At 41.0% G+C, this 20,559-nt stretch overlaps 1 protein-coding gene across 1 annotated transcript; it reads left to right on the top strand.

Moving 5' to 3' along the window:
• The first annotated feature begins 581 nt into the window (after positions 1 to 581).
• Positions 582 to 20,324, top strand: smyd5 (SMYD family member 5). The gene is made up of 13 exons (XM_080416144.1): positions 582 to 697; positions 2,621 to 2,729; positions 4,337 to 4,476; positions 5,784 to 5,905; positions 7,820 to 7,889; positions 8,765 to 8,869; positions 11,265 to 11,327; positions 12,365 to 12,435; positions 13,376 to 13,482; positions 14,797 to 14,853; positions 18,184 to 18,278; positions 18,722 to 18,792; positions 20,002 to 20,324. Exons 1-13 carry the CDS (start codon positions 590 to 592, stop codon positions 20,141 to 20,143), a joined length of 1,260 nt encoding a protein of 419 aa, XP_080272270.1. The 5' UTR covers positions 582 to 589; the 3' UTR covers positions 20,144 to 20,324.
• Positions 20,325 to 20,559: the final 235 nt, after the last annotated feature.

The following is a 20,559-nucleotide window of genomic DNA, read 5'->3' as shown; positions in this document are numbered from 1 at the left end:
GCCAATCAGGAAAGAGTACCCATTCATCAGCTTCATTATTATAGTGTTGTGTCATCACTTCCACTTGTTTAATCTGTATGCTGTGTAACTGGACCCGTCAGGGTCCATTTGGTTCCATTTGTACACTCTCTGAGTTACAGGCACATAAGACCCTTATGATAAAAGGTCCATTTGGTTCTTAAATATCTATCATTTAGCTGGGGACCGGACCCCCTGGTACCCCCTCAAGGAACACCGGTGGTCCCCGGACCACTGGTTGAGAACCACTGTCGTAGTGGAAAGGGTTTTCTCTTCGCAAGAGGTCGCCCTCCCTCCTCTCTCTGTGTGTGTGTGTGTGTGTGTGTGTGTGTGTGTGTGTGTGTGCGTGTGTGCGTGTGTGCGTGTGTGCGTGCGTGCGTGCGTGCGTGCGTGCGTGCGTGCGTGCGTGCGTGCGTGCGTGCGTACTTCCCTAGACTTGTCGGGGTGTATGTCAGTACAGTGTCCTAGTGGAAATGTTTTTCTCTCCGCTAGAGGTCGCCCTCCCTCTCTCTCTCTCTCTCCGTGTGTATACGTCAGTACAGTGTCATAGTGGAAAGGGTAAAGGTTGTGGATGGATGGAGAGAACATGGCTGCTCCCCAGGATGACATGTTTTCCTTCTGCGTGGATCCCGGCAAAGTTAGCGGCTGTGCCGAAGTGAGATTCATTGACAAAATCAAGGTAAACGATGACTTTGTTTGTGCTTCCTTTTCTCCCCTAAACGCGTGTTGTTGTTGTTGGACATTGTGAGGTTCAGGTTGGTTTGTTATTTTTTGGTGAAGAAGAACACATGCATGCAGCAGCGCCACGCTGCACAGCCTGCCAGTGTGTGCATGCAGTATCGTGCATGCTGTAAATAGCAGATCTACAAGCTCACAACGCGTCACGTACGTGACGCGTTGAGCTTGTAGATCTGCTATTTACAGCACGCAACACCCAAGTGTAAAGCGGTAGAGGCAGAGACTCTGTTACGAACCTCTCACTCCGCTAATACAGCTCTGAGATGAGGTTCCACTGCGATGGCTACCGGAATCGGTGGACCACCAGGCAAGGGGTCCGTGGATTACCCCCTTTTCGCCACATCGTATCCGAAAACTAATGGTAGTCCCCAAATTCTACAGATGTTTCAGGGTGTTCCGGAACTCTTAACTTTTTAGACCGGGTCGAAACGACCGTTTAAATCGCTTATTTAGTCAGCCTGTGGCCATGTTTTCCCAGTCAATCCGGAAGAACCCCCTTACGTCAGGTGCCAGTACTGCAGCTCCCGGTTCGGCTACAATGGGGAATCCATGGCCACAGGCTGACTAAAATAAGCGGTTTAAGCGGTTGTTTCGCCCCGGTCTAAAAGGTTAGGGTTCCGGAACATCCTCAAACATCTGTAGAATTTGGGGACTAACATTCGTTTTTGGATACGATGTGGCGAAAAAGGTAATCCTCGGACCCTTTGCCCGGTGTTCTACCGATTCCGGTAGCCGTCCCAGTGGAACCTCATCTCGGAGCTGTTCGTGATGGGGCTAGTCTACAGTGTACATGCAAGTATATAGTGAGCTTGTAAATAGCAGATCTACAAGCTCACAACGCGTCACTCGTGACGCGTTGTGAGCTTGTAGATCTGCTATTTACAGCATGTAAAACAGTAGAGACAGAGTGCAGCAATGTACATCATTTGTACACTTGAGGATTTCACTGTATTAAAGCTCAACCATTTCCAAAATGACAACATCCAACAGGTTATTGTCTGTTAAAAGCTTGTAAGTGAATTTATTTGGTTAAAAAAAACAAGTGTTAATTATATTTTTTTTACCAAATAAAATAATAAAATATAGCTCTATATTGTGATTGTAATCATGGCCTTTGTTCTGTTCAGTAACTGGGGTACTAGTAATACCTTTCTCTCCAGCTCTTTAGTAAACATAAAATACATGTTCAGCTTTGGATACCACTTGAATGGGTACTCTCTCTAGCTGATGGCCTGAAAGTGGCAATCAATATTACTATGTAATGTTATGTTTATTGCAATACTATTGCTGAATAAACCCTGCAGTGGTTTTCAAAGGGTCCTGGGGGGGGGGGGGTTCCAGGGGGTGCCCAGCAAAAGTGTAGCATCACAATCATTTTAACCACTTTATACATTTATAAGTTGGTTATTAAAGAATAGCAGATTTACAAGCTCACAGCAAGATTGTACATCTGCTATTTTAGTATTATAATTTTTTTTTTACATTTCCTTTTCGGTCCCTGGCTCAAAACCTTTACAGATGTGGGGTCCGCTGACAAATACATATTAATTAGAGGGTCCTTGCCTTGGAAAAGCTTGAGGACCACTGCACTATAGCAAGGATTACTATTGGAATATAGAGCTTTAACTTTTTAACAAAGCGTTTTAACCAAAACAAAAGATCACTTGCCTTACCTTGAACTCAGATTTACTATCATTTTGTAGTACTCTATTGGTATGCATGTTTACAACTGCCCAGTTAACCTACAAGAAGGTGGACAATGCTGTCACATAATTGCAACATGTGGTTTAAACGCATGTTTATGTTTAACGTTTTTCAGGTCCAATTGTTTATATTTATGAATGGTTTGACTCTGCATTTCCAGGGTAAAGGTCTGTTTGCTAAAAAGGCCATCAAAAAGGGAGACACCATTTTCACAGAGCGCCCGCTCGTCTCTGCCCAGTTCCTGTGGAATTCATTGTACAAATATAAAGGTGAGGCCATTCATGCAGCGATGTGCTTTCAATTTGACAGAAGTGGCACAGTTTATAACACAGTAAAGCAGTAAAGTGTAGGGTCCGGGGACCCCCAAGGGGTTGTACTGTAGCACTTACCTCTCCCCGTACCCCTTCCTGCCACCTTCTCTGTTGCCAGACTTTGTGAGAGAAATAAGCAGCCAGGTGACGGGTCTACGAAAACAAGCCCAAAAGAAGCGACTAGGCCACATGCATTTTAAACCTATATTCTGTGGCTCTACAAGCTCGCAGGCTTCGCGTTGTGAATCAACTGGAATTGCAGCTATTTTTGAAATGGGGCTTAAGTGGTCACATCTCTTGCCACCCTCTTATTTTCTGAAATGATGCCTGGTGGGGATATGTTCTATCATTGCTTCTGGTCAGACTGAGTTAAACACTGTACATGCATTTGATAATATAATATTTTAATGAATAATAAAATGTGTATGTAATTTGTATTTATTTTTCAATCATTCTAATTCGGCTGGGTGGTTTATAACATATTATTCTGTGGTCTGAAAACAATGTGAATACATAATACTGCTTATAGGCCTACTCATACTGGCCTGGGTTAGGGCACTTCCTGTTTACAGGGTCTTCACATTAACCCTGGTGTCCCTATTTTGGGCAAATTAAATGCAACACTCACTCAGTGATCTTGTAGATCTGCTATATAGAGTATTGAGTGGTTCTCAAATTGGGGTCACAGGGAACCCTCTGGGTTCCATGAGGGGGTTCCAAATGGACCCTTGCAGGTCTGCAAGTCTCAGAGTTATGGGGGTCTTTGAAATGAAAAAGTTTGAGAACCACTGATATAAGGCTTAAAGGTAGGGTAAATGATTTGCTTTGGTTAAAATAAGTGTTAAACAGCTCTATATCCTGATAGTATTCATTGATATAGAGTGTTTGTTCAGTAACCGGAGTCTCCATGTCTCTCCAGCTCTTTATTAAACATAAAATACCAATTTAATCCAATCAGGACAGAGAACTCGGACAGGACACAGATTAAACAAGGGAAATTGGAAGTGATGACGCAAAGAAATGAGCCACAAAATTGTAACTGGAACACTATAAAACTGAAGCTGATAAATGGGTACTCTCTCCTGAGTGGCATGAATTTTTGCAACCCACCTTTTCTGTTTATTAAAGAGCTGGAGAGACGGGGACGTCGCATCCCTGTTACTCAGCAAACACTATAGCAATGATGAGTACTGTCAGAATATAGTGCTTTAACCTTTTAACAAAAAAATGTTTTGTTTTAACCAAAAAACAAATCACTTACCCTACCTTTTTAACTGGTTGAGAAAATGTACCCAGCTCAGTTTTTTTTTTGTGTACAAATGAAGTTGTGCGTCAGCGGTGGCCTAGTGGTTAAAGGGGCGGCCTTGATACCGGAAGGTCCCTAGTTCGATTCCCCAATTCATCACATCAATCATGAATCACCGCTGAATAGCCCTTGAGCAAGGCTTCCATGCAGGGCCTGGCTGTAAATAAGTGTTAACTTAGTCCAACACCCTGGGTAAACAACAAACTTTGCTTTGCTTTGCTTTGCTTTGTCGTGTCGTGTGTGTGTGTGTGCTTTTCAGCCTGTGAATACTGTTTACGGGCCTTGGAGACGGCGGAGGAGAATGCAAGGAGACTGAGTGGTAAGCCAGCGCTCAGCTTACCCTACCCTGAACTGTGTCGAGTACGCCCCGAGCTGCACCAAGCCTGTCCTCAATGCCAGGTGAGTGAATGAAGCATAAAATGGCAACAAAAATCAATCAAGAAAATCAACCAAAATAATAAGAAAAGTCTTCTAAGCTTGACACCAGAAATTACCCCTTAGAGCCAACAATTTTCAGTATTTTGGAATTGCTTGCTTTGAGTCCCCTGTTATTTTTTTCTTAAGTCCTTGTCCTTTTGTTCTTAAAGTAGCTACCAACACTTGCTGCACAGTTGTGTGATTGAAAAAGTTTTTCTTTTGTCTAAAAGTGCCCTTGAGATGCAATTGCTGTTGAGCAATTGATTGATTCTTAAATGTGTTGCTGCCATGTTGAAGGGAACTCCAATTTTGAACCTGCACCAAGTGCCACGGTATGAGCTTGTAGATCTGCTATTTTTGAAAAATCGTGAAAATGTGTGCAAATCTTTGAATATGTATATTTTTAAAGCGAACATTTGTAACTCAAATCTTTGCTTCATGGGGGTCCCTGGAACAAACCATTTTGAGATGGTAGGGGGGACCGCAGCCAAATACATATATAAAAATGCTTTCTAAATCTAAGTATGTTGCTATATCAGTGGTGCTCCAACCTTGCCATGTCAAGGACCACCCACAATGATATGTATTTGGCCACGGACCCCCATCTCAAAATATGTTGTTCCAGGGACCCCCCAGAAGCACAGATCGGAGATAAAAATTTAAAATAACTATATATATATTCAAAGATATGCACAAACGTTTGTCTGGCTGTGTTTATAAACACACACGACAGATCGACCAGCACTCAAAGAGTTACGTTTTTTCTCTCTGTCTCCATTCTCTCACTCTGCCCCTTCCAAACAGGCTGCAAACGTCATATCCGGTGGCTGTAGTCGTATTTCCGCGCCGCTTCCGCAGGCCATCTTAGCCTAGCTTAGCTTATGATCGGGTTTCAGATCGTTGGTAAACACAACGACGATAACTGTTCGTCGTCCAGAGTAAAGAAAATATAACCGGAGCTCTCCGTTCGTTTTTTTTATACCGTGTGAAAAAAACGTGTTTTGCCCTATTTTGCCTAAGAATCTATTTTTTCAAGCTAAAACCGGAAACGGAACCCGCTATTTCTGCATCCGGGTGAGTGGGAAGTGAGTGGAAAGGGAATCCGATGACGGAATTTACAGAAAATAGCGCGATCGTTTATTAAACTACAAAAAGACCACTTCACGTATATCTACTTTTTTTTTTTTTACGGTTGGCACTCAACGCCACTTTTTGCAAAACCGTAGATTTACGGTTTTGCCACCCAATGTGTTAAGTGGTCAAGTAAAGCCTCTTGTCTCTTCCTGCAGGTCATGTACTGCAGCAGTGAGTGCAGACAAGCTGCACTGGACCAGTACCACAGGGCTCTGTGTTTGGGACCCTCCCAGGACGACCCGGACCACCCCGTCAACAAACTGCAGGATGCCTGGAAGTGAGGGACCACTTCACCGGTTCATGCATTCACGTTCTCAGTCGCCAGGACTGATTTCAGACATTTGAATTATACGGAAGCATGTTGCGCAGCCAAAGTAGCCCGTCTACAAGCTCTCAATGTGCTTGTAGATTGTGCCTATTTTATTGTTTTAAGATTAGAGCATTTTAAGTGGTCAAACTAGCAATGTGTTCAGAAACGTCTTCCATGACATCTTAACCCATTAAGACCTGAGGCGATTCTTTAAAAAAATCAAAATCATCACAGTTTTTTGAAAGAGAAAAAAAAAAAAAATCACGATTTTTCAAAAATAGCAGATCTACAAGCTCGTAGCGCGGCACGAGGTGCCGCGCTATGAGCTTGTATATCTGCTATTTTTGAATAGCCAAAGACATCTAAAGTTACACAGATGCGTTCCAGGTATCAATGGGTTAATAGTGTCGGATATTTCATATAAAAGCAAAGGTTAAAGCCTCGATCTGTGATTTCTTCACCTGGTTGGCAGTATGAAGAACAGCAGGAACAATAATAATAATATTACTTATATTACTGAAACGATTTTACATATATTTTACAAAAATAATGTGAGTCGTGAGATTTTATTTAGCTAGTTGCCAGTGGTGGAACGTTACTCAATTACTGTTACTTGAGTAACATTCTTAGGTATTTTTACTAACCCGAGTATTTCCGTTTTTCCATTTTCTACTCTCCTCTCAGAGGCAAATATTGTACTTTTTACTCCACTACAATAATTTTGTCAGGTTTAGTTAATTTGCAGATTTAGATTATTGCTATAAAACATACATTAACCACTTACGCACTATTGTATGCTTCGGCCTTTCGAAATGGGCCGGTCTACGAGCTTATAACGCGTTGTGTTGTGAGCTTGTAGATCGCCTATTTTCAATGTGTTGTGAGCTTGTAGATCGCCTATTTTCAATGTGTTGTGAGCTCGTAGATAGTCTATATTCAATGTGTTGTGAGCTCGTAGATAGTCTATATTCAATGTGTTGTCTTGTTCTGTCGTATGTCCTTAGACCTTCAGCTCCGTTGCAGCAAGGCAGTCCAGTGTGTCATTGTCTAGGTCAATTAAGCCACAATCACCATTAGGTGGCCGGTATTTGGCACAGCTGGTCAATGTGTTGTGAGCTTGTAGATCGCCTATATTCGAAAGAAAGAAAGAGGGGGAAAAAAATGTAATTTTAAGATTAAAGAGTAGTTGAAATGGCCAAACTAGCTATAGAATGCATGTTCAGAAGCAACTTCCAAAAAATATAAACATAATGGTCTTGGATATTTCTTAAAAGCAAAGGGCAGTTTGCATGCGTCTCCTAGGGTAGGTACCCTCACAAAAACATGCAGTAATCCTGGTCTCTATACTGCCTCACCCTGGTCAGCCGGGGCGCCTGATGGAGGGGAAAGGAACTGGTTGGAATCACGTGTTCCTTCCACGCGCTACGTCTAACCAGGGAACCTCCCCACTGTCAGGTGATAACTCTCATGCATTGAAAGAGGCTTGAGCTTGGCTCTAGGCTCTCCCTAGGCTGGCAGAGGGAGTGTAGCGCCCATGATTACTTAGACAATTGGCACTGGGTGAAAAAATCGGTTAGAAAATCGTGGGATCAAAATTTTGTATAAAGAATAAATAAAGACAAAGGCCTCAATCTGCGATTTCTTCAACTGGAATGTAGAAATAGAAACATATTAACAAAACATCACAATGCTCCATATTGTGCAATTTGTAGGAAACAGTAACAGTGTGTGGGAAGGCTCCTTTCACTCGGTTTCACAAATCACAGATTGGAACTTGGCCTATAAGAAAAATGTTTCACCGCTGGTGATTGCTTTCATTATAAGAGTCCATTCAGTCATGCGGATGGCCTTGCTCAGTCGATATGTATTCTCTCTGTGCAGGAGTATGCATTATCCCCCGGAGACGTCCAGCATCATGCTCATGGCCAGAATGGTCGCAGTTGTCAAACAGGTAAACAAACACTCCTATTACCTTTTTTTTGTTCCTTTTTGATTTTCTTCATTTTGTCGCGGTCGGGCTGGAACCTCTTATCTCCATATATAACAGGGGGTATATATGTCTTCAATGTAACTAAGTAACACCACTGATTTTGGAAAAAAGTACCGTAACTAAGTAACCCCGAGTACTCTAATTGCAAAACATATTGCAGTAATACGCATGACTTGAAAAAGTAATCCGATTACTTCCCCCCCCCCCCGACACTGGTCACAAGTGCACTTTGGTATGACTTTTAAGTTAATTGTCCTTTAACCCATTCAATCAGGGAAAGCATCTCTTGTCATTTTAGATGTCTTTGGCTATTCAAAAATAGCAGATATACAAGCTTATCGGTGCCGCGCTATGAGCTTGTAGATCTGCTATTTTTGAGAAATCGTGAAATTGTGTGCAAATCTTTGTGTGTGTGTATATATATATATATATATATATATTTTTTTTTTTATAAGCTAACATTTGTAAAATATTTTGTTCTAGGGACCCCCCCCCAGAATCAAAGATTTGAGTTAAAATGTTAGCTTTAAAAAACATACATTAAAAGATTTGCACACATTTTCAAAATGTTTCAAAAATAGCAGATATACAAGCTCATAGCGCGGCACTCGGTGCCGCGCTATGAGCTTGTAGATCTGCTATTTTTGAATAGCCAAAGTATAAAAAAAATAATGGTTATACAGTAGCCAAAAATCTAAAATGACACGGACGCGTTCCCGGATTCAACGGGTTAAACCTGTCTGATACAAACTGTGTCGTAAAAGGACACACATTAATAATTCACACACCCCCACTTGTTATTAATATTCATATTGTTTCGTTCCTTTCCATCCCAGGCCCAAGGCAAAGGACCTTGGCAGAAGTTATTCTCTCACTTCTGCAGCCGTGCTGCCAACGAGGAAGAGGAGATGGCTCATAAACTCCTAGGAGAACAGTTCAGAGTAAGGACTTCTGTTGTAGGGCTGTCGGCTTGTTGATCTGCTATTACTGCTATTTTTGGGGGAAATGTTAGAGAATTCTTTCGAAAATGTTAGAAAATGTCTGAACATGTCGTCACCCAGACCATAGATTATAGAAGAGAACCTGTCCGTTCGTTTGTTATACCGTGTGAAAAAACGTGTGTTAACCTATTCTGGACGAAAATGACCGGGGGGAGAAAAAAAATCAAAAACCGGAAACGGAACACAGGTCATGAAACCGGATGCAGATGTGGGTGAAGTAAGTGTAACTCGAAAATAAGATTGAATATTAAGCAGCATAGCGCAATCAGAGATTAAACGATGAACGCGCGTCCAACGCGTCGACGGCGTGGGTGGATTAAGTAGCAATTGACGCGTTTTCGAGTCAATGGCGTTTATAGACTTAATTTGCCGAACCCAGTTCCCGGTTCGTTTGTGATTTTGAAAGAGGACGTGTCTGAAACGGGAGCACGCATAGACGACAAAGCTTATGTGAACAAACTAAAGATTATAGAGACGGTACGCACTCACAAGGTACATTTTCTTTAATTTCTCGAATTTACCGCCGCAAGCATTCATGACAAATGGACGCGTTTCGGCTACTCAGGCGGCGAGTCAGGCCTTCATCGGCGTTTGCCCGGCCTAGACGGATGTGCTTTTTTTTTGCAGTAATTAACTATGTCAATCACATTCCAATACACAATATAATAACAGTGCAAACATGCCTCAACAACAGCATAAAATATTGGTGAAGGTCTGAGTAGCCGAAACGCGTCAATTTGTCATGACTGCTGCTGTAAATTAAAAAACTCAAATTCACAATTCACCGTGAGGGTGCGGACCTTTTCTATAGACTGTTCACTGAGTCTGTCTCTCTCTTATGCTCAGCTCGGGACTTCTGTCCCATAGTATTTGGAAACAAACTGTTTTGATTATATTATTAAAGGGGATTATGTCTCCCCTTTAATAATACCAATTGGTATTGTGTTGTATATCATTTTTATTGTTGGTTAGTCACTTTTACAACGAGGTACATCTTGTAAGGATCGGGCATTCGTGGAATGAGCAACACAGATAAACGTGTAGGTAGCGCCGCCCCCCAAAAAATTGCCAAAATCATCCAATATGCTTCTGTTGGTAATCGCTCTCATTTTCTCATGTATGCTCCAAGCAGCAACACTGACCCCATGGAAAGATGCCACGTTTGTCAATAGGGCAAGTGGAAGCTGGTGTTCCGTTATGCAGAGTGGCAGCATTATTTGGTGTCAGCCCTGGTACCATTTCCAAACTTAGGACCAAGTTCTGTGAGACCGGTGAAGTCAACAGGGAAGACAACAACCCAAGAAGACCGGTTCCTCCCCTTTGCTTCACTGAGGAACCATAGATTGACAGGCAAGATTTGCACAACGGTACCAAAGACAGATGTCAAAGTTGCAGGACCCATGCTCAGGTGCCTGTGACTGGCACACACCTGCCTGCAAATGGTACCAGGGTTAACACAAAATAATGAGTAATCTGAGAACACCAGCTTCACTTGCCCTATTGCACGCGCCTTATCCTGAAGGGACAAGCGTGGCATCTTTCCATGCGGGCAGTGTTGCTGCTTGCGTACACAAACTCAACAAAGTCGCAAGACCCATGTTCAGGTGCCAGTCACACACACCTGTGACTGGCACACACACACACCTCTCGTTAGGCGTGTGCTGGCAGGTCGTTTAAAACGAGAGCGATTACCAACAGAAGCATATTGGGTGATTTTGGCAAATGTTTTGGAGGCGCTACCCACACTTTTAGCTGTGTTGCTCATTCCACGAATGCCCGATCCTTACAAGCTGTACCTCGTTGTAAAGGTGACTAATCAACGATAAAAATATAAAACACAATACCAATTGGTATTATTAAAGGAGAGATATAATCGACCAAAGTCCGAACTTTTTTTGGGCAGTTTTAGATTCAGATTCAGATTCACTTTATTGTCTCTTAGATGCACAGGTACATGCATGTGAAAAACATGCGCTCGGAAGCTCCAATAATAAAACTATAAAACATGATAAAACAACCTAAAACACTCATAAGCAATAAATAAACACAGGCAAAAATATCAGTTTAAGGAAAGTGCATAGTGCAGAGTACAGTTATTGCACATTCACTTTCCACTGTCATTTAACAGCCTGATGGCCTTTGGGGAAAAAAACTGTTCCTCAGCCTGCCGGTGCTCACTGAGAGGATCTTGTATCCCTTCACCCTTTTGGATTTTAGCGGAAAAACGTTTTTTATGGGGGTGGGTTGGGGTCTTTAATGATCCTCAGGGATTTATTGAGGCAGCGCTGGGTGTAGATATAGAATGTATGACTTCTAACACGTTATGTGTCCGTAGGGGCAGTTGGCCTTGCTGCAGAGCCTGTTTAAGACGGCACTTTATGACGACCATCTCAATCGGGTGAGTGTGGATTCCGCTCCATAGTTCTTTACTTCCATCTCAACTGTGTTCTGAATTATACTGTATTATTGGCACCGACCAAAAGCCAGGGCTTAGTTTATCGTTCAGCAAGATAAAGGAAGTACACCTGAGCCGACTCGGGTAGCTACACACCAGCTACTGCATGTGCAGTGGTGGAAAGTAACTAAGTACAGTACATTTACTTAAGTACTGTACTTAAGTCAAATGTTTAGGTATTTGTACATTACTTGAGTATTTCCAATTTCCAATACTTTTACTTCTACTCCACTACATCTCAGAGGCAAATATTGTACTTTTACTCCACTACAATTATTTGAAAACTTTAGTTACTTTTAAGATATAAATGATGACAATTATGAAACATGTTATGTAACATACATTAACCATTTTCGCCCTATTGTATACATAGGCTATTTGAAAATAGCCGATCTACAAGCTCACAACGCGTCGCGTTGTGAGCTTGTAGATTTCAAATATTTTAGTACTTTTACTTTTGGTATTTTACCTCTCTCAGTTCGAATGAAATAAAAAAATATGTTCTCTAAACTGCCAGCAATTTTTATAATTAAGTTAAAAAAAAGTGCTTAGGAAGCGAGATACAGCCCTTTTCAGTTATAAGTTAAACAAAGAGTGGATGGAGCTGCAAATCTTCAGATAATGATATCTTGGGTTCTGAATTTTTTTTTCCAAAAAAAATAATAAATAAATAAATATATATATATATTATTTTTTTTACTCTTGATTTTTCGTTCTGGCACTGAGGGCATTCAGAAAAAAATCGGGATAACTCGGGGCTTGGCACTGGGAGAGTTAAGTACATTTTGATGCCAATACCTTTGTACTTTTACTCAAGTAAATTTTGAATTCTGGACTTTTACTTGTAACAGAGTATTTCTATATTGCAGTATTGGTACTTTTACTTAAGTAAAAAATGTGAGTACTTTTTCCACCACTGTGCATGTGATGCTGGACATTGATTGGTGAGTCATGCAGGATGTGGGTGTGGTTTATTTCAGTGGTTCACTCCTGACGGGTTCCGCTCGCTGTTCTCTCTGGTTGGGACCAATGGACAAGGCATCGGCACCAGGTAATTGTCCTTGCTTTCATCTCACCTTTTTTCCAGTGGTGTAAAGTACCTATTAACTCATTCACTGCCAGAACTTTATTTTTTTGCGTTTGCCCACTGCCAGAGATTTTTAATTAAAAAAAATAAGTACTCAGGAGCCGAGATACAAAATGTTTTAAGTTTTAAGTTAACAAGGAAGTGGATGGGAGTCTAGATCTTCAACAAATCATATCTCCTTGGTCTTTGGGTTAAAAAATAAATAAATAAATAAGAAAAAATAAAAATAAAAAATTTTTTTTTTTTTTGGAAAAAATTAAAAGTCGTTTTAGTCCTTGGCAGGGAATGAGTTAATTACCTTTTTTGAGGTATTTTTTACTTCAGTGGCGTATTTACCAATTTTCAATACTTTTACTTCTACTCCACTACATCTCTGAGGAAAATATTGTACTTTTTACTTTGCAGATTTAGATTTCATTACTAACCATACATTATATATTTTGGCTGTTTGAAGTGAACATAGGCGATCTACAAGCTCACAACGCATCACATGGTGACGCGTTGCGAGCTTGTAGATCTCCTATTTTCAAAAAAAAATATATACATTTAGAAAACTTTGAAATGAGACATTCTGTATAATGAGTACTTTTACTATAGTACATTTTGATGCCAATACTTTTACTAAAGTAAATTCTGAATACCAGACTTTTACCTGTAAGGGTGTGGTCACACCGAAGTTTAATTCTACCTATGAGGGCGGAGTCTGCCAATGCTTTTCAATGCGGGGAAAAAAAAGAAAAGCATAAAACGACATTTAAATGTATTATGTGTATTATGATGTATTATCTTGTGTCCTTGCTTACTGTAAATCGCTCTGGATTAAGAGCGTCTGCTAAATGTCTAAACTGTAAACTGTACTGACTGGTGTATTTCTTTTCTTCCTTCTTTTCCCCCCAATATCAAGCTCCTTAAGTCGGTGGGTTCATGCTTGTGATGCACTTGCGCTTCCTGGCCAGCAGAGGGAGACGTTGGATTCCTTTATTGACCAGCTGTACAAGGACATAGAGAAAGGTCACAATGCATCTTCAGCTGTAATAACCTGTCATACAAGTGGTGGACAGTAACATAGTTTATAGTTTATTACACAGCGAATGCTTGATTCTGATTGGTCAATCACTGAATTCAGTTGTTATTTTTTAATAATGACCACCAGTGGTGGCAAGTAACTAAGTAGATTTACTTAAGTACTGTATTTAAGTACAATTTTGAGGGATTTGTACTTTACTTGAGTATTTCCAATTTCCGATACTTTTACTTCTACTCCACTACAAATGACTTTTACGTAAAATATTTGAGTACTTTTTCCACCACTGATGACCACTGAACTCAATAACAGACAGACCGCTGTCTAATGAAAGGCTCAGAGCACCTTCTCATATAAATCTGCGCTGCTTGATTTTGTGCTGTTGCCGTATCCAACATGGCAGCCATGTAAACAAACACACAATGCCATTTACAGCTGAACATGGCTCTCAAGAATGTTTTTTGAAAACATTTGATTAGACCCTCCACTATCGCGAGATCTAATCATCCTGTCAGGGTTTATTTCCCAGTAATGACCCGCTCCCCATTGATTATTTTTGAGTACCTGTACTTTACTTGAGTATTTGTTTTGTTTTTTGGGTGATACTTATGATTTTCATTCCACTACATTTCAAAGACAAATATCAGACTACACTTCCATCTCTAGGAAGGGGTGGGGTGTCCAGTTTTTTTTTACATCAAAATCTTTCTACAATGAAAACAGAAAATGTGCTTTGTCATTTGTACCTTTCACATATTTTTTAAAAGCCTGCACATTTCAATACTAAAGTGTATACGTGTGTGTTTATCAATCGATCGATCTATCGTGGAAACTTCATACGTCCAAAACTCGTACTTTTTATGATTCAAATTCAAAAGTAGCAGATCTACGACGCTCAAAATAGAGTGCAACGCAACACGTTTTGAGCTTGTAGACCTGCTACTTTTGATGCTTTTGTGTGACGCTGTAGTATGATCTAGTACTTTAACTCGAGAACAAATTTGACCGAGCAACTTTTCGCTTGTAGCTGAGATATAATATTTGAGAACAAAACTCTATACTTTGACTCGAGTACTTGAGTTGAGTACTTTTGTTCGCCACTGATGATGTGAAACCCTCGTCAACTAGGAGTGGATTTGTAATGATCCGTCTTGTGTGATCGATCAGTAATTAGTGTCCCTGTTGTAAATTCAAAGCAAGAACATCAGTGGAATAATGTGACTGACCGTGCACACTAATCTTCATGAAGGTCAGCAGCAGTGAACCTGATTTTGTCGTTTTGTTTATTTTGTTCTCCGTAGCAACGGGAGACTTCCTGAACTGTGAGGGCTCTGGACTTTTCCTCCTTCAAAGCTCATGTGAGTTCCCATCCATCCATTATGTGTGAGGATCTGGGATAGCAGACATTTCAAAGGCCCCTTTTTCCACTAAAATAACTTTTGATTCTAGAACTGGCTCCATTCTAGATTCTTGGAACCTTTGGTGCTTTCACAGAACTTGGCTGTGAAACCGGCTTGCGTTTCCAACCAGTTTTAACCCTTTTAAGACCGGGAATCTGCATCTGTGTCATTTTAAGATTTCTTTGGCTATTCGTATAACATTTGTAACTCAAATCTTTGCTTCTGGGGGGGGGGTCCCTGGAACAAAATATAATTTTGGGGGTCCTTGACATGAAAAAGTTTGAGAACCACTGATATTATAGAATCATAAGTACAAAAATAAATAAATATATATATATATATATATTCAAAGATTTGCACAAATGTTCACGATTTTTCAAAAATAGCAGATCTACAAGCTCGTAATGTGGCACTCGGTGCCGTGCTATGAGCTTGTATATTATCTGCTATTTTTGTATAGCCCAAAGAAATCTTAAGATGACACACAGATGCGTTCCCGGTCTTAACTCTCTCAGTGCCAAGCCCCGAGTTATCCCGAGTTTTAGGGTTATACCCTCAGTGCCAGAACGAGAAATCCCGAGTTTGGCTGTATCTCGCTTCCTAAGCACTTTTTTTTTCTTTGAAAAAACAAAAAAAGATTGCTGGCACAGTTCGCAATATTTTTTTTTATTTCATTGGCACTGAAAGAGTTAATGGGTTAAGCTAAGTGGTTAGAGAGCCCGCCTGGGGGAGCAGGAGTCCCCAGTTGCCCCCAGGTTCGATTTCAGGCCTGGCCAGCAACGTGTCGAATATGACCGGCCGAAGTGTCCATTTCACGGGGGAAATTCAATCGTCAGTGGCAGTTACAGTTTCCCCTTTCCTTTTCTTTTTTTATAATGATGATTTTTCGCTAGCTTTTGCCATTGTTTATAATCGCATCTGCATCTTCCAGCCTGTAGAATAGTGACACGCCCACTTTGGTTCCCTGTTCAGGCCAAGAAAAAAAGTCTTTTTTTTGGGGTTCTGAACCAATACATTTTCAGTGGAAACACTCTCAACCGGTTCAAATTAGGTGGGAAAAAAAGATGAAACCAGTTCAAGGGGCCAGAATGCTGTCAACTTTAAACATACAGTATTATCTATAGCAGGGGTCCTCAACAACAAATCTTGAAGGTCCACAAATACGTTTTTGAATAAGGCTAGGGTCCGCACATGCACGCGCGCACATGCACCGTTTTTGTTACTTTAGTTCGTTTTTTTTAATTTATTTATTTTTTATTATAATTTTCCCAGGGTCCACAGAGAGGTGTCCCGCGGTCCGGTCATGGACCGCGGTCCGCCTGTTGAGGACCCCTGATCTATAGTTTGGGGGGCAGCGGTGGCCTAAAGCAGGGTTGCCCAAAAGGTAGATCGCGATCTACCAGTAGATCACAAAGGCTGTGCAGGTAGACCACATGACATGCCCCCCAAATATATATATTTTTTAAATTAAAGTATTTTTGGCATCTGCCAATTGAATTAAGATGACTTGATTGATCAAGAAGGGCCTGTCAGCTCACTGACTTCATGGCTTCTATAGTAGGCAAACCCACAATGCAATGCTTTGTTTTCAAGAGTGTTGCGTGCAAACTTCAGTAGCATAAAAAAACAAACTTATTTAAAAAACTACACGTTTAAAATGTTTTCCATTTCGTATCCCAAGTGCATTTATCTTATACTTATTACAAAGTATTTTCAACAATGGTATATATATTTTTTTTTGGTTGGTATCTTGTTGAGCTGGTCATTTTAAAAGTAGTTCTCAAGTCAAAAAGGACAGAAAGGATAGAGGAGCCCACTTGTTACCGAAAGGTTCACGGTTCGATTCCCCAGACCGGCAGGAAAAAAAATGGAGTTGGCTGGTTTCTGCCCGACAGCAACGGGAAAAATGATATGTACATTGAAACTATAGGATGCCGTGTGTGTGTGTGTGTGTGTGTGTGTGTGTGTGGCTGAAAATGAGCACAGCAAATGTGCTCAGAAAATGTACCTTGGTAAAGAAAATTGAGAGAAAGTACACGTAAATGGTGCCATCTTATTATGACCATTATCGTGAGGACCAATTATATGAAGACACGGTTGAAAATAGATGAAGTGCTCCTTCCAAGTCTGTGGTTCTCAAAGTGGGGTCCTGGGACCCCCAGGAGTGCCCAGCAAAAGTAGTTAATGTAGCATCACACCACTTTAACCTTTTATACTTTGGCTATTAATAAATAGCAGATATACAAGCATAGCGTGTCACTTTGTGATGCGTTATTATGAGCTTGTAGATCTGCTATAAAAAAAATAGAAATCTTGAACATTAGTGAAAATGTTTGAAACATTTGAAATAATTCTGATAATTTCTTTAACATAAATCTTCTCTTCTGGGGGTCCCTGGCACAACATATTTTCAGATGGGGCTCCGTGGCCAAATATCAATACATTTCAATTTGGGGGTCCTTGACATGAAAGAGTTTGAGAACCACTGTTCTAAGTCAGTGGTTCTCAACCATCTGTGGTCCTTGAGGGGGTTCCAGGTGTTCCCCAGATAAATGATGGAGAGTTGGTAACCAAATGGACCCTTATAGATCTTTAACTCTTGAGAGTGAAAAATGAAACCAAATGGACCCGTAAGGGTCCATTTGGTTTCATTTTACACTCTCAAGAGTTAAATTATTGTTAAACATCAGCATTACTTAACTCATTCCCTGCCTAGAACGACTAAAACGAATTCTGTCCCATAAGCCATGCCTGCCTAGAACGACTAAAACGACTTAATTTTTTCAAACTTTTTTTTTTTTTTTTTTTTTTTTGACCCAAAGACCAAGGAGATATGATTTTTCAAATATCTAGACTCCCATCCACTTCCTTATTGACTTAAAACTTAAACATTTTGTATCTCGGCTCCTGAGTACTTTTCTTTTTTCAATTAAAAATCTCTGGCAGTGGGCAAACGCAAAAAAAAAAAAAGTTCTGGCAGTGATTGAGTTAATTTAGTAAGTCTACACAATTAGAGAATGTAGAAGAATAGTTATTTTTGATCAACGTTTGCCTGTTATCTCTCCTATCGGTACCAACATCAATACAGCATGGATGGAATTGTGGACAGAATCGTATCCAACAAAAACGAAATATTACGTTTTGGGTTCTGAGAGGCTAAATCTCATCAAAACGGTGGTTCCGTGGCTCAAATTCCGAATAAATAATGGACCCTTGATATGAAAAGGGTTGAAAGCCACTGTTTCTAAGTGTTTGTGTGCCTTTTTGTGTCCTGGCCCTTTTTTGCAGGCAACCACAGCTGCATACCCAACGCAGAGGCAGCCTTCCCAGATAACAACTTCCTGCTCCACCTCAGTGCCCTTACTGACATCACGCCGGGAGAGGTCAGTAGACGCATGTCTGGGGTTCCGAGGTTGATGACAAATCCCTGGCCCTGGCTAGACGGTTTACAGAACCGCCAGTGGCGTAGAAGTAACTTAGTACTTTTACTCAAGTGCTGTACTTAAGTAACAGTTTTTGAGGTATCTTATTTTTTTTTCTTTACTGGAGTATTTCCAATTTTCTGTACTTTTACGTTTTTGAATAGCCCAAAAAAATCTAAAATGACCCAGATGCGTTCCCGGTCTTAAAGGGTTAAGGAACGTTTTACAAACTAAAATGCTCCGTGAGTCAAAGACCACACCGGGTAGGTAAATGATAGAAATAAAGTCATTTCTTGGCTGAACTATTCCTTCAATTCAACAAGAACCGTGTTGAGATGTGGGGGTTGTTCCTCCGCTGTCTGGAACCCAGCCTCACCTGTCCGTTGTGTCCGTCTGTCCTCCAGGAGATCTGCATCAGCTACCTGGACTGCTGCCAGCGTGACCGGAGCCGTCACAGCAGACACAAAACCCTCAGGTGAACAACTTAACATTTTAATGTTAACTCTTTCAGTGCCATGCTTATTTATGGAATTTTGGTTCTGAGTGCCACAACCAAAATTAATTGTAAAAAAAAAAGTGCTTAGGAGCCGAGATACAGCCTTTTTCAGTAAAAAGTTAAACAAGAAGTGAATGGAGCAGCAAATCTTCAAATCATCATATCTTGGGTTCTGAACATGTTTTTCCCAAAAAAAAAAAAAAAAAGTTTTTTTTTTTTTTTTTTTCATGACGTATTTGACGTATTGTGGCACACGGGGCGTCAGGCCTCATGACGTATTTGACGTATTGTGGCACTGAAAGAGTTAATACACATTAATTAAAATTCATGTTAAGAAAAATGTATGAAAAAGAAAATCATGGTTATTTTCTTATATACACATAAATACTAAGTAATTGAGTTTACGTTGTGACACCGATTAAATAAGAACTTAAAGTATACTAAGGACGGAGTATAAATGGGGTTTAACAGGCAGTCCTGAAGCATAAATACCAGGGGGGTGTCTGGTGACTGCTCTTCTCCTCTTAACATATTGGTCAGCCAAGCTCCAACCAATCCATTATTGATTTTAGTTCTTAGTCCTCACCTCCAGGGACAAAGTTTGTTTTTCTAATATTCATATTTGCCTTTATCCTGTGGAATGATCTAAGTCTGCATGCAAACAAGCGTTCGGTTGAGCGCCTGGAGAATTCTGAAGTTCTTATCTATTACATTCAGTATATCAACGCTGTGGCTATCTAGGCCTGTCTTCTGACTGCACTCTATAAAGTAAAGGTTGACGGCCCAAAATGGGCTGTGACTGCAGCCACCTCTAGCGTACAAATTAGCAGTGGTGGAGGAAGTACTCAGATTTTTACTTTTTACTTAAGTAAAAGTATGGTTAGGAATTTCACAGACCACGAAAGCCATGGCCCCTCAGTTTGGCCCTCTGCCCCTCAAACATGTGGATGACCTCTAGGGCCACAGTGGCCTTGATGCCCCGCCCCCACACCGCCCCAACTGATGACACCGTTTCTCTTCTGGGGGGTCCCTGGCACACAACATTTTCAAATGGGGGCGGGGTTTGCGGCCATATGCTTGTCAATTTGGGGGTCCTTGACATGAAGTTTCCGTCTTTGATGGTAGTTTCCGTCCTTACACGACATGGTGTGTATGTAACGTTGTGGCTCTTCTCTCTTCTCTTCCCAGGGAGAACTACCTGTTCGTGTGCTCGTGTCCAAAGTGCGCGTCACAGTCGGACGAGCTGGACGTCACGTCGGAGGAGGAAGAGGAGGAAGAGGAGGGTGAAGCCGAAGGCGACGACATGGAGGATGAGATGACAGACGTGTGACTCCCCCCCCCCCCCCCCCCTCCCCTTCCCCACCGCCATGCCAAAACATGAGACGTATCACCATCCACATCAACCACTTAAACCCCATGTGGTTGAGCTCAGTCCCTCAGGGCTTTGTACTAGTGTCTTTTCAGTTTTAGCTCTACATTAAATATCTTCGCTGAAAATAGCCGATCGACAAGCTCACAGCGCGTGACGTGCTGTGAGCTTGTCGATCGGCTATTCTCAACGAGAAGTTTTCCCCGGAATACGGATGCTGGGGTTCAAGTGGTTAAGTTGTGCAAAAACAAACAAAATGTTTACAAGAAATGTTAACCCTCAGTTTTTTTTTCTTTTTCTTTTTTTTTCTTTTTGCTGATTATGTCCACAGGTCCAAGATCACAAAATAAAGTTCACAGAAGCATCTGTTTTTGTTT

Source organism: Gymnoscopelus braueri (genome assembly GCF_963280865.1).
Source record: "Gymnoscopelus braueri genome assembly, chromosome: 20".
Taxonomy (NCBI): domain Eukaryota; kingdom Metazoa; phylum Chordata; class Actinopteri; order Myctophiformes; family Myctophidae; genus Gymnoscopelus; species Gymnoscopelus braueri.
Note: the sequence above shows the minus strand (reverse complement) of the source record. Positions and strands in the feature narration are given on the sequence as shown.